Source organism: Eptatretus burgeri, chromosome 13 (assembly GCF_056783735.1).
Source record: "Eptatretus burgeri isolate ZD-2024b chromosome 13, Ebu_testis_v1, whole genome shotgun sequence".
NCBI lineage: Eukaryota > Metazoa > Chordata > Myxini > Myxiniformes > Myxinidae > Eptatretus > Eptatretus burgeri.
The window spans coordinates 18,488,513-18,503,906 of record NC_140973.1 but is presented as its reverse complement, the minus strand read 5'-3'; the positions used below and the strand labels follow the sequence as shown (position 1 = coordinate 18,503,906).

Here is a 15,394-nt window from a genome sequence, read left to right as displayed (position 1 = left end):
GATATCCCTCCTCACACAATCCTCCCATCTCAACCATGGTCTACCTCTCTTCCTCCTACGTTGCTCCCTCAATCTATCCACTATCTTTACCATTCTCTCTTCCCCCATCAGCAACAAGTGTCCAGCCCATCTCAGCTGGCATTTCACCAATCTCCCAGTCAAGCTCATCTGCTCACCAATCTTCTCCCTCAGTTCATCCATCCTCCTTCTATCAACCCTCTTCACTTCCACAATCCTCCTGACCCAGTTGTTATCACAAACTTGCAGCCTCTGTTATCTCTCTGTCAGTGCCACTGTCTCCAGACCACAAAGGTAGGCCAGCATTACACACAACATCAGAACCTTCCCTTTCAATGTTCTTGATATCTTTCTGTCTGCCATTACTCTCTCCACCCTCCTCCACGCATTCACACCAACCTGAATCCTCATCTGCACCTCTGCCTCAGACTAACCATCCCCAGTCACTGTTCCTCCCAGATACTCAAACCTACACGATCTCCTTCCCTCTAACCTGATATTCATGTATTTTCTCTGCAACCCAACCCATATCACATTGGTCTTCTACTTACTCATCCTCAGCCCATGCTTCCCAAATGCCTCCTTCCACTCCCCCTGTACTTCATGCATTTCCTGCCCACTCTCCACCACAACAGTCAGATCGTCCACATGCAGCATTCTCCCCCTCAAGCTCACCTTCCTGCTTACCAGCATCATCACCATAATAAACATGAGTGGGTTTCCCTGCCTAAAACCAATGTTTATGCTGAACTCCTCAGACATCCCAGGGCCAACCAAGACACTTCCCTCCATTTCCTTGTACATCCCTACATCCCTTCCACCAACCTAACTTTTGCTTCTGACACTCCCATTCATCTCATTGTGGCCATCACCAACTCTCTCAGGACAGTGTTGGAAGGCCTTCTTCAGGTCCACAAATTCCAATGCCATCTCACCCGACACCTCCAACCTCTTCTCCACCTGCTGTCGCAGCGTGAACATCCCGTCCATCATCCACCTACCCTTTATAAACCCCTGCTGCTCTTCTCTGATCTCCATCTCTATCTCCACACTCTTCCTTATCCTCCCATCCAGACTCCTCTCCAGCACCTTCATGACATGACTTCAGAGCATAATGCCCCTGGACTTCCCCGAATCTTGAACATCACCCTTCCCCTTCCATATCGGCATAATTAACCCTGTCCTCCACTCCTCTGGAATTGAACCCTCTCTCGTACATATATATTCAACAGACTATTCATTCAACTGACTCCAAATTCTTCCGCTGCAATTATCATCTCCGTACACAACTCATCAATGCCTGGAGCTCTTCCCTTCTTCATCCTTTTCAATGCCATCCATACTTTCTCCTCTGCAATCTCCACCAAATCTGCTTTCTACTCTACATAACATGGTAACTCCAGATCACCATTGCTTCCTTCCCAGTTCAAAAGCCCCATGAAATATCCTTCTCACACCTTCAATTCTGCCCCCCTCTCTGTCACTAGTCTCCCACCACCATCCTTAATCTCTGCCTCCCTTCACGTCCTTACCATCCTCATCCCTGCCACGAGCCTATATATATCTTCTTCTTCTTCTTTTGGCTGCTCCCGTTAGGGGTCGCCACAGCGGATCATCCGTTATGATCCGCATACTGATTTGGCACAGGTTTTACGCCGGATGCCCTTCCTGACGCAACCCTGGTCGCCTCTTACGACACAGGGATAAGGACTGGGTTTCACCATGATTCCGGGCTGCCCTAGACCCTCTCATAGCGTGGCCCACCGCAGAGCAGAGCTCCCGTTCTCAAGCGATCCTCCAACCCAGCCTCCGAGTAGCCGGATTACAGGCGCATGCCACTACGCCCAGTACGAGCCTATATATATATATATATATATATATATATATATATATATATATATATATATATATATATATATATATATATATATATATATATATATATATATATATATATATATATATATATATATATATATATATATATATACACACACACACACATATATATATACACACACACACACATATATATATATATATATACATGTATATACATTCATATACATTTTTTAAATTCATATTTGTACATATTATACACATATATTATACATATTTTATACATACTTTTTATGTATATACATAAAAATACATATGCATATATATATATATATATATATATATATATATATATATATATATACAATATACATATATATATATGTATATATACATATATATACATTTTTTTATGATACATATTTATACATATTATACATACATATATATATATATATATATATATATATATATATATATATATATATATATATATATGTATATACACATATTATACATATTTTATTCATTTTTTAATTTTGTAGATAAATATATATATACATATATATATATATATATATATATATATATATATATATATATATATATATACATATATATCAACTTCGTCCCACCATCCTCTTCTAACTTGTTGTACACCTCCTCTTCCATATCATTCCTCGCCTTAACCACAGCTCTCCTTGTTGCTTTCTTATTTTGCCCATACAGATTTGTTATTTACCCATACAACCTCACATCTGGCTGCCCCCCCTATCCTTGATCTTCTCTATCCTCTTACAAAACTTCTTCTTTTCATCAACTGTCTTCGCTACCTCCTCCGTCCACCATAGCCGGTTTCTCTCCCTCGACGATGAACCCTTTTCCTGACATCCTTCCACACAAAACCTCTGTAATTCCCCAAAATGCCTCTCCATACTTCTTTCACTCCTCCAAACCTTCCGCTTCTTCATTAAGTTGCTCATACCTAGCTCTCAATCTCTCCTTGTACTCTATGATGTTTCCCCTGCACTTCCCACACCTAATAATCTTCCGACCCCTGCCCTTAACCTACCTCCTTTTCTTCATCCACACCACAAACTCCACATGCTTGTGCTGGGTAGTAACATGCTCTCTCACCACTGCCTTACAATCCTTAACCTTCCACAATTGTCACTTTCTTACCACCACCAAATCAAATTCAGTTCTATGTTGTCCACTCCTACAGGTAATCTTGTGGTTTTTCCACTTTTGAAAGAATGAACCAGCTATGGCCATCCCATTCCTCACCACCAGCTCCACCAGCTCTCAACCCTCTCTATTCCTCATTGTCCAACACATTCCTCTTCACCTGGCTCTGCTACTCCCACATATGAATTAAAGTCCCTCACAATGCACAGCATCACCTCCAGCTCAACCATTCCCATCATCCTCTCCAGTGCATCCCTGAATTCCTGTTTCTCTGCCACAGTCCTTCCTGTTTGTGGCTCATATTCTGACATAACACACACCATTTGCCTCTGAATCACCACTCATGCCATAACTATCCTTCCCTCCCATCTTTCCACTCTGACCACCTGTTAGCTCATCTCTTCTGACGTGATTATTCCCACCCCATTACTCCTTCCATCCCCCACCTGCATGAAACAGCTTGTATCCTCCTACCAACCTCATCACCCTGTCTCCTTTCGATTTGGTCTCCTACACAAACAACACTTCCAAACTCCTTCTCTGCATCATCTTCACCACTTCGATCCCTCTCCTTATTGATCCCACATTCGAACGACATAGCTGGACCTCGCTTCTGAATCACTGCCAAACTGACAGAGCGAGTACCATCTTCAATAATTTGGGATATTCAGGTCATCGTTCAGCAGCGCTGTCCTGGCTGACCTGCTGGATCTGCTTCTCGAGCCTTCTGTCCCAATCCTGTGTGCATACACACATTTATTTTGCCCCTTGCCTATCCCCACACCCCCTTCTCGTTTTCACCTTCAACACTCAACTCCTCTCCCCCACCCAATTCACTCCTCCCTCACCCGACTCACTTCTCCCATGCCAAAGTAAAAAAAATAGTCCAAACTTTCAAAGTAAGTACAGTAAATGCTTTCCACACTCAATTCCCGCCACTCAGTTCAACCCTCGACTCCCTAATCATCTCCCACGCAGAATCCTCCTTGTTCAGAATCTCTGCCAAGCTTTACACTCTTGGTCCACCAGTACCCTGCCATGGAGGACCGACCGACGAAGGAAACTGAGCCGAGTCCACAGGCCCAAGGGTGAAACGCAGCAAACCCCGCCGAACCACACCATATTATATTAAGATATGGTCAGACTGTACAGAGCTCTTTTCTGATGAACAATAGAAAATGTACATTGTAAGAAATGGAATGTATGGAGAACCACAAATAATCTTTATAAACAAGATTTCTACTTTTCAATACACCTGAAAGTAACAGAAACATCAATAACAACGAACCTCCTTTTTCCCCCGTAACAAGTCACAGCAACCCCCACCCACCTTACATATCTACCCCCGTTGATCACCCCCTTATCTTTTATCTTCTTCATCCATACATCATATGTGGATCCTCTAATAAAACGGGCTTTTTAAAAAAAAATCTCACTCTCTCACTCCTCTCTGCATGCGTGATCGGGTTGAATCCAGAGCCAAATTACTGCTAAACTACCTTCAGGTTCGTTTTCCGATTCATGTTCAAAATACAACATCCAATTGAAATTAAGTTGTTGCTTTATCATAAACTGACGTTTGTAGATAGACAGAAAGATAAATTGGACCAATTTCATGACCCTACTTTTTGCTTTGCGTGCACAGGTAATAATAAGAACAGTGTCATTTTATGGTATCAGTGAATACTTTTTATGTCTGCCCTTTGCCACATTCAAATACAAAGTACTGCTAAACTGCAAGTTTGTGTTCCGATTCATGTTCTAAAGTGTTCAAAATATAAAATTAAATTGAAATTAAGTAGTTCCTCGATCATAGACTGACAGACAGACAGACAGACAGACAGAGTGAACGAATTGCTTAAGCCCGGTTTGCGCTACATGTGCGGGGTAATTACACTTCATCATAGATTTAAACATTATTCACACAATGGGAGGACAGAGAAGAATAAAGGGAAATGTGCAGGGAAAAAGGTAACCAAGTTGCAATTACTGTGTATATAATAAGTGAATGACTAATACAATCTTAAGTATGAAAAAAATATGCAATATAATATTTTGGAATGTTAAAATGAAAACTACTTCTGTGTTATCATCATTTGTTCATTCATTCAATCAATATGACACAGAATAAGTCAATTATAACCCCATTTTTCACTCTATTATTGCACAAAATTAGACCTCATGGTTTCTGCAAATGTGAACATTATAATACTGGAAGGAAAGCAAACAGTGCCTGGCATGGTTCATGAAAATGATAATCTTGTGCAGTAAATGCCAATTACAATGCTGTACAGTCATTGGTAAGCACAGAATGTGGGTTGTTGTAAAATGATTTGGCATTGTGCAGTCACAATGTGTTTATGGTGTATGGCAAACATGGCAAACGTAAAGTACATACAAAATCATCACAAAACAGAAAGAAACATACCCAGCATCAGTGCCATTGCCACACAGGAGAGCATCCTTTGCACCATCCAGAAAGTAATGGTTTACTATGGAAAGAAACAATTATATTAAAATGTGGCAGGAGTGTACAGAGTTCCTCTCTGATGAACAATAGAAAATGTACATTGTAAGAAATGGAATGTATAGAGAACCACAAATAATCTTTATATACAAGATTTCTACTTTTCAATACACCTGAAAGTAACAGCAACATCAATAACAACTACCCCCTTCCCCCCCCCCCGGAACAAGTAACAGCAAGCCCCCTCCCCCCGCCACCCATCTTACATATCTACCCACGTTGCTCACCCCCCCCCCCCTTATCTTTTCTCTTCTTCATACATATATAATATGTGGATGACCTCTATTAAAACGGGCAGTTTAGTGAGAGAAAAGCAGAGGCTATAATAAATCCTGATAAAACGAAGTATATACAGTATATGGTATCCCCTTTCATGAATGAAACCAACATGGTTAACACGAATTTCATTCAGTACACAGCTTGTTGAAAATTCACAAGTTTTGTCTCATTGTTCAATGACAACTAATGCAAATGCCGAACAGATAGGTCATTTCGATATTTCCTTTCAAGACTTTGGAAAATAACAGATTATTATGAGCCAGACCGCAGATTTTATTGCCAACTGTGGTACCGTACTAAAAACAAATATAAAGCTGTTTGAAGTGAACAGAAATGCTCAAGTTATGGAAAGCTGCACAAAACTCTGTGGCTGTATATTAGGTACAAGAGTAATCAATTTTACTGCTCACCTATAGATGAGTTTAGAAAGAATATCAGAAGATAATGATCTATTCCTCAAGAGGATGTAATAACAGTATTAAATGGTCACAGTTGTGTGCAAGTGAGATCATAGAACCACATTATTTACAGTAAACTGCATGATCCAAGAATTTCAAAGTATGAGAAATAAAAGAGTAAGAAACAGTCACGTATATGTAAGACGACACCAGTGAATGGATTCTCCGGTCACTTCGGCGGATGAGTGTTCAGCAAAGAGACCAGTTGTTCACCATCTACATTGAGGTAATCTCATATGTGATGTTAAACCAAATCTCGATTTGTAGACCGATTGCAAATATTACATGTGACGTCACTTCTCAAATGCTGATATTGCTTGATGACAGATTTTTCCATTTGAATCAATCCTGTGTTTTATTTTTACCTCTGCCGCTGAAGGTGAATGGGGGTTATGTTTTCACCACTGTCTGTTTGTCTGTCTGTGAGCAGGATATCTCAAAAACTTATGGACGGATTCAGATGAAAAGTTTTGGACAGATTGGGTTTGTGAGAAAGATGAATTGATTCGATTTTGGTGAGGATCTGAATCCGGATACAAGGATTAAAAAGAAAATTAAGTGATTCTTCACGACTGAGAGATGGGGGAAAAAAACGATACACAGCATGGTATTTCAAAAGGTTGTGGACGAGTTATAACAAAACTAGGTGGATAAGTTGGTGAGGTGACAAGAACAAGCTAATGAGATTTTGGTTCAGGTACAAAATAAAAATATATAAAACGTAAAACAATATAAAACGTAAACTGTTCAGCCTGGTGAAGGTATGCGCTCTGCCGAGTGCCATTCTAATTTCCCATGCAGTGAGGTCCAACTTACAGGCCCTAAAATTGGCTTTCAGATGCTCTTTGCATTTAAGTTTTGGATGTCCGATGGTGTAGGTTCCTGTGCTTAGCTGGCTGTAGAACACTGCCTTTGGTATGTAGGAATCTTCCATGCAAACCACATGGCTGACCAAATGAAGCTGAGCTCTGATGATCATGTGCTCAATACCAAGTATGCAGCACCTTGCAAGAACTTTGGTGTTAGGAATTTTGTCCTGCCACTTGATGTTGCAATTGGATCTGAAACAGCGAAGATGCAATGCATATAGTTGTTTTATGTGATGCCGGTAGGTTGTGCACACCTCACTGCCATAGAGAAGTGATGTGAGAACCACTGCCTGGTAGACTTTGATCTTTGTTTTGAGACAAACTCATGCTCTCTCCAAAGCACTGTGTACCTATCAAATGCTCAGGTTGCTTTTGCCAAGTGATGGGCTATGTCATCATCCAACATGGTGTTGTTGGAGGGGATACTCCCAAGATAGCAGAACTTTGGAACTGAGCTGAGTGGTGTATTTCCAATTGTAACTATGGGGTCTTGGAGTTTGTGGCTAGGGGCAGGTACAAGATCTCCATCTGTTTCAGACTTACGGTAAGGCCAAAGCATCCTGAGGCTTGGACAAAATAGTCAAAGTTGGATGTCCTCTGGAGTGGATGCCATGTGAGCACAAACAAGACTTCGCTTAGGCCTAAGTCACATTTGCTCTACGGCTAGGATACGGCGGCCGTACCTCCCCTGAATTGACAGAAACGTGTGGTGGCCGCAGAGTTTCTGAGGTGGCCCTACGCCATATGGCTATATTTTACAGGCCGTTGGGGTCGCCGTGGAATTATAGCGTGGAGTTATAACTTTTTTCATTTCTTCGTTGGCCGTAGCAATTCGACAAGCCGAAAAAAAAACCCCCTCGTTACCGTCCGTCTGGCTGCACGTTCGCCTTAGGGCCCCCCTGCGGTCCCCATGCGGTCGCCTTGCGTCTGCCTTGAAAATTCTATGGCCGCCGCAGGAACGCCCTAAGGTCACCGTGCGACATCAAATGAAAGACCGTACGGCACCCCCACGTTTTCGGTCTCCACAATTTATAAATACCCCGTGCGGCTCCCCAAAAAAACAACATATGTAACTGCTACATTGTGTGACCGTGGAAATACTGCAGCCGCCCTATAATTGCGAGTGGCCATAGATTTTGTAGACCCTACGGCCGCCGTGCCAAATGTGACAGGCCTTCGTAGCTGTTCTGTGACCTTAGTCCAAGGCTTGAGCCTTTGCAGATCAAAGAGGTTGCCGTCTGTCCTGAACTGGATGTGTATTCCTACGATATGTCAAGAACTTTGAGTGCATGCAAAAGCTCGGCTTTGGCACAGTCTTGCTTGGTTACACAACCTTGGAACTGGAGCCATTACACAGCCTTGCTTGGTGTCAGGAAAGGCATCTGATGAAGCACCACTCTGCATCACACATGGCCATCATGACAGACTTACTGTAAGGCCATCACACATCTCAAAGGAGCAGACAACCCTGATCATATTTTCAGGGCAGCTATATTTTTACAGCACCTTCAACAGGCCTTCAAGCTTTACTGTGTCTCAGGCCTTGGTCAGGTCAACAAACACCATGTTGCTCTGTTCACTAAATTTTTCTTGAATTTGACATGCTGCGAAAATCATGTTGACTATTCCTTGCCCAGCATGAAAGCCACACTGTTATTTTGGGGACACAGAGTCTATAAGATGAGTGATAATCCTGTTGAGAATAACTCTTGCAATATTTTTTCCCATTGTGCAGAGAAGTGAGATACCACGATGACTGTCACAGATAGACTTACTCCCCTTCCATTTGTATGGGTGATTTATGAAAGCATCCTTGTAACCTTTGAGCACAATGTCCTGGTTCCAGATTAAGCAGAAGAAACAAGTGAGTTTTCTAACCATGTTTGCTCCTCTGTATTTGAATACCTCAGGTGGAATGCCATAGACTCCAGGAGACTTGCCCACAAATTGCTTTATGGCCTTGGTGACTTCAGCATGAGATGGGTTGAGTGCAAAGTTCTTCCAGAATGTGATGTTGTGGAAGCAATTCAAATGGTGTCGCGCAGGAGAGTGTTAAAGTGCTCTGCCCAATGAGTGAGAATCTCATGCTTGCTATTTAGGAGCTGATTGCCATCTCCTAAGAGGACGGGTGTCCTACCATTGGTCGTGTAGCCATAGATAGATCGGAGACCATCATGGAGATCCCTCAGGTCATTATTATCAGCAGCTTCCTGAAGCTTTGCAGCCTTGTTCTCTCACCACCAGTTCTTCATCTCTCTTAGTTTGACCTGCAGTGTGTTTTTCTTGATGGTATCTGGCTTTTTTTGCTGATGATTATTTTGTCAGGTATGTACCCAGCAGACACACGACGTCAGTATGAAAGATTCACGACGTCGGGAATCGGCCGCTTGGTTATACAACCAGATCACGACGCGGTACAGCCGCAGCACGCCCCGCGATTATCTAAAACTGTTTTTTCTGCCTCATGTGTTGCCATGATGATCGCTTTTCCACCTCATGACGTGTGTGGTTGTATTTGCCTTTCACTGGAGGAGACATCTGATTGGCTAATTCCCATTTCCGCATCACGAGCCGCCATTTGCAAGGTTTGGTTAAACCTGTGAACTTTCAGCTGTTTCTGAGTGTGGCAGAGACAATCCGCTTTAATCTGCAGAAGACTTTAGCTTTTTTAGTTCAAATTATCTTCCGCTGTGATCTTTTTGGTAAGTATAATATTATAAATCGATTTTATGTCTTATCTTTTGTTTTTGGACGTTTTTAAGATCACAGAATCCATGATGTATTCCTGTTATTGGTGTGCTGGGATCTATATCGTTACATTCAATGGAAACTCTCCCGGGCCCTTCGGGGCACTCGATTGGTTCGAGCGTTGGACTTGGGAACGGCATCTGACGATCGAATCCTCTAACACCCGATTTCATCATTCGTTTATCACGTTTAGCTGTCGCTGATATGGCCCTGATCGGCGTGGAGGTGCGGGCAGGAACAAGCCCTCATCTATCTATAATTCCAGGTGTGTGTGTGTGCGTGTGTGTGTGTGTGTGTGTGTGTGTGTGTGTGTGTGTGTGTGTGTGTGTGTGTGTGTGTGTGTGTGTGTGTGTGTGTGTGTGTGTGTGTGTGTGTGTGTGTGTGTGACCGCTGTTTCTCGACAACCACTGGTCCGATCTCATTGAAACTTGCCAGGTATATTGCTGGGGCCCTGTAGATGTGCCTTTTCAAGGTTTAATATTAATCGGACAAGTGCTTCCCAAGTTATGGCCATTTATTTACCAAACCAACTGCGTAGGCGTGGCCGAAGGGGAAGAGATCCTCAGCCGCGTTCCCCATTATGGGTTATAATGTACGGACTTCCGGATAGTGATGACTTACTGTATTCTCATAATTTCTAGATTTATTATGCGCATTTATAGATAAACACAATGCCCCAATCCAGTCGTCGTTTACGAGAGCGAAGGAACGGCCTGGGTGGTTGTTTGAAAGTTGTTATTTTTATTTTTTGCACGTACGGCCACGCACGTACGGGCACGTACTAGTGTAATAACGAGTAAAAGCAACACGCTGTGCCAGCCGTCCACGTCCTTGATTATTAAGAATTTGCAGCATAGTTAATTGTAATGTTGTATGTTGGAAACCCAGCCTAAGTTTACATTGTGAAAATATTTACATGTACTTTTATGCATAATGAAGTTATTTTATTTTCTTGTGAAATTAAGATTGAAAACACCCAACAAATTAATTTTTTGTGCTTTGGAATTATTTATGTGAGATGCATTCAAAATTATGTTTTCATACTTAATGATGTTAGATTTATATTTTTTCTTTGTCTGAATACACACACATAGATATATATTTGGTCTCATTGATTTGCCTGATTGTAATTCAGTGTTATATAATTTTATGCACTGTTCATATAATGTCAAGTATCATCTGTTTAAGTCTTTTTGCACCTCATTCTATTGATGCCCGCTGTGGGACATAAGTAAAAATATTTCTAAATTGTATATATCATGGAGAAATTCTATCAGAAAGGTGTTTGACTTCCTAAGTAGGAAGTAAAAGTTTTTATGATCCTTTTGAATTTATATGATCAGTACCCATATTGTACTCTTTTACCAGTCATTGCTGAATTTCTACCTATTGAATGTCAACTATTATGTCGTATAGCAAAATTTATATGTGGTTCTTCGTCTTCTCATAATTCTTACCTGAGGTTGCTTAATTATGAATCTTGTAACAATGGGTAGTATGCCATCAGTAGCCAAAAATTTTAATTACATTTTATATAAATGCAAGTTATCTGTCAATACCTTTTATGTTCCTGATACCCATAATGTATGCAAGTTATCTATCAATACCTTTTATGCTCCTAATGCCCATAATGTATGCAAGCATAGAATTATCATCAGTTTTACTAACTCTCTCTCAATTGAGTGCAGCCTATGGCTGTTGGTTGCATCATTGGTTGGGACGTGGCTATGCCGCTGATGACGTACCAGTACACTGGTACTCATTTTGCCCTTACCAGTACACTGGTACTCATTTTGCCGACCTCAGAAGGATGACAGGCTGAGTCAACCTCCTGGTGTATTTTAATTCAGCAGCCAACAGAGCTTGAACTCAGGACCCTAGGATCCCAAGCCACCACCCTAACCACGAAGCCAACACCAGGCTTAAGTTTTACTAACACTGCATGATGATGATGATGTTGTTGTACTTAAAGGTGCCTTTGTGCAGTTAATTATATTTGAGAGAGAAGCTCCACAGTTCCTCTATGGAGCAGAACTTTCTGAATTTGAATTGTTAACTGTGCTTTGCACAAAGTGAATTTGTCAAAAAGGTATTTACGACTTTTACCCATGTGGTATTTCTTTTTATTCCCCATTTTTAGTATATGTTTCTCAATTGCAATAGTATCTACTTTTATTTATTGTATGTTTGTATTTGAGTGTGCTTTTTTGGTACGGATAAAGATATTATTATTGTTAATACTGCTTGTATATTTTTCCACAATCATGCTCTGCGTGATACGTGATAATAAATGATTATGAATTACAGTTGTTTTCAAGTTGTGGTCATTATGTGTTACTGTGCAACGTATAATGATGTTGCAATACAACTTCAATGTTTTGATAATGGCACCGGTGGAACAGCGGTGCTCCGCTGGCCCCAGACCTACGGGTCGAGGGCTTCACCAAGCTGGAAGCTGAAGGGTGTCAAGCACTGCAATGTTCGTTTCTTTGGCGTGCAAAGAAAAAGGTAAAAACAAAAACTCCATTTTATGAACGTTGTGATAAAGTTGAAAAATAATGTCATGCTTCAATGTTGTGACAACATTGAAATCTGACGTCATGGGTGTTGCAAATACAACTTCCCACTGACCCAATTCTGACATCAGGTACAACCAGAACACGACGCTGCAACAACGTCAGATTTCAACGTTGTCACAACGTTGAAATCTGACGTCATGGCTGTTGCAGATACAACTTCCCACTGACCCAATTCTGACGTCAGGATAGAACCGGCAAACGACGTTGCAACAACGTTGTGTGCCTGCTGGGTAGGGTTTGTGAGCATTGTGCACATCATCTAGGAGCTTGGCTATATCTTGGTCGTTGGTATTCAACCAATCTTGGTGCTTCCGCTGGACAAATCCAAGGATTTCAGATGCTGTGCTGTCAGTGACATTCCTTAAATTCTTCCAAGAATCTTCAATGGGAATGTTCTCTTCTGAGATACCATCAATCTCCATGGTTAGTTTGTGCTCCAGTTCCTGTCTCTTGGCTCAGGGGTTTAAGATAGTTAAAATCAAATTTCCTTTGTGATTTGACTCTGTGTCTGGCACTTCAGGTGTTACCTTAAAAAAAAAACATGATGCTCCTGACAAGCCAATGATCTGACCAGCATTTTGCACCTCCAAGGTGTAATGTAATCTAACAGCATGTAATGCGCACATCCTTGAAGTTTCTCTGTTGTACATTGAGGTAGTCCAACATATGCCAATGTTTGGATCTGGGGTGCATCCATGTTGTTTTCAGTTTATCAACTTCTTGAAAGATTGTATTTGTGATGATGAAGTCAAACTCGCTGCACTTGGAGAGGAGCTGGCCGTTGGCATTTACTTTTCCAATACCATGGTGTCCCAGTATTCCCTTCCATGTATTACAGTCTGTACCAACATGGGCATTTAAATCATAAAAGATGATGAGTTTGGCCTGGTGCCAGACACAGAGTCAAATCACAAAGGAAGTTTGATTTTAACTATCTTAAAACCCTTAGCCAAGAGACAGGAACTGGAACACAAACTAGGCATGGAGATTGCTGGTATCTTAGAAGAGAACATTGCCATTGAAGATCCTGCTGAGATCATCGCAGAAAACTTATTTGACCTCGTCTGTGTGTGTCATTGTTAGTGCATAGGTGCTGATGAGTGTTATATACTGGTTTCCATCAAGACTTATTCGAAGTACCATGAGTCGGTCATCGGCACACTTAGGAAATAAGTCAAGTTAACGTGCCAATTCAAATCAAATGGCAAAGCCCTCACCTGACTGTTAAGGTGGTCCTTGGACTTGCCAATCCAGTATAATGTGTAGCCTGCACCTGCTTCCTCAAGTTGAGACCCCTCTGCAAGCCATATCTTGCTTCGGGCAATGAGGCCAATATTATACCTCACCAGCATTCTGGCTATGAGGGCTGTTCTATGCTCTAGTCTTGTAATATTATCTAAAAGTGTTCTAACATTCCATGAGCCGAGTGTCATCTAGTGGTTACTTGTCCTTCGAGTTTGAGTTGTCTCTACCACAACAGTACAAGCAATGCAAACACTAATATACTTCCATAATGACTAGCATCAGGACAGGCACATGTTATATGACAATGCAACAGCAATGCTCCAAAAGGTGCAGGGCACACCATCCTTTGTGATGTAGTCTTCAAAATCAAACGTCCCATTTCTTTCCAGAATGGCCTCCAATGTGCTGTTCGGTAATGGCCACCGGACGCATTTATGCCGCAGATTGCCCATAAAGAGCTGAAGCCCAATAAGTGCAAACACGCTCAGGCAGAACACCGTGAGAATCATCACATCGGACAGCTTCTTCACCGACTGGATGAGTGCTCCTACAATCGTTTTCAGGCCTGCCAAAATATGTGGGCAACAATCACATTGTTTTTTTAAAAAATTGTTCACTGTGTAAGAAAAAACGAAATCAGATACATTAATTAGCGTTTTTCAACATCTCAATGATTCTGCATATCATATATCTTAAAAAAAACACAAGTCAAAAGAAATGATCAGCATTTCAAAAAGAAAGTCTTTCACGCCCAAATAAACTAAATGAGGTGACACAAACACAAATGCACAAACACATTACTTTGATATGCCTGTCCACTTTAAGCACAAAAAATATTGGGAAACAATATATTGTTCTTTGCACAGTCTGCTGAACTCATATCATTGAGGTCAAACATTTCGTACAGGTGGACAAAGCCCAGAATGCCATGAGAAGTAAAGGCAAGGAGTACGGTGTGGATAGTTTTTCCTGCATTTTGCTTCTTAGCTGAAATCCACATGGCCTGTTCCCCTCAGCGACATGGACTAAGCAGCTCACCAGTAGACATGGGCAGGCACGGGAGCATGTGTACAGGCATGTGGTGATACATTCGAAGTAAGCATATGTCTCACGCAAAACACAGGTGTGTGGTCTCACGCAAGATGCAGGCACACGGTTGCGGTCAAGCAGCTTGCTTTCTCAACATAGAAAGTGACGTCACGTTCTCCAAAACAAAGCGGACGCTCGCTCGCTCATTGAAGAAGTGTCCGGTTCAGCGGGCCGTTCTTTCGCTTTTTTTGAGCTTGCAACTGTCTATATTATCCTTTTTCATTTTGAATTATAGTAGAACAAAGTTATTTGGATATTTGTTCATCATGCCTCGTACGTGTGTCGTCATGTTTTGCGAAGATGGCTAGAAAACGGGTAATCGCTCCCACCGATTCCCGAAGGAATCACACATTCGCCGGCAGTGGATTAGATTTGTACAAACAAAACGGGTGAATTTTCCCCCAAAGAAAATGGGTAAAGAGGACCCTTTGGGTAGACTTGTCATTTGTGGTGGGCATAAACACATCTGATCACCACTCTGTGAATATGAGTTGTTAGTTGACAAGTTCTCCAGATACTGCTCTGTCACAGAATCAATTGTTGAGTTTAAGTGAG

General features: G+C 41.6%; 1 protein-coding gene across 6 annotated transcripts in view; it reads right to left on the bottom strand.

The window, feature by feature from the left end:
- Positions 1-15,394, bottom strand: part of LOC147013973 (sodium channel protein type 1 subunit alpha-like) — a 263,021-nt gene that overhangs the window by 128,645 nt on the left and 118,982 nt on the right. For all 6 annotated transcript variants that reach the window (XM_085851455.1, XM_085851453.1, XM_085851450.1 and 3 more), the window contains 2 exons: positions 14,091-14,315; positions 5,474-5,537 (listed from right to left, as the gene is read on the bottom strand). In XM_085851455.1, the coding sequence (XP_085707581.1) occupies positions 5,474-5,537; positions 14,091-14,315 (289 nt within the window). The remainder of the gene's footprint in view (positions 1-5,473; positions 5,538-14,090; positions 14,316-15,394) is intronic.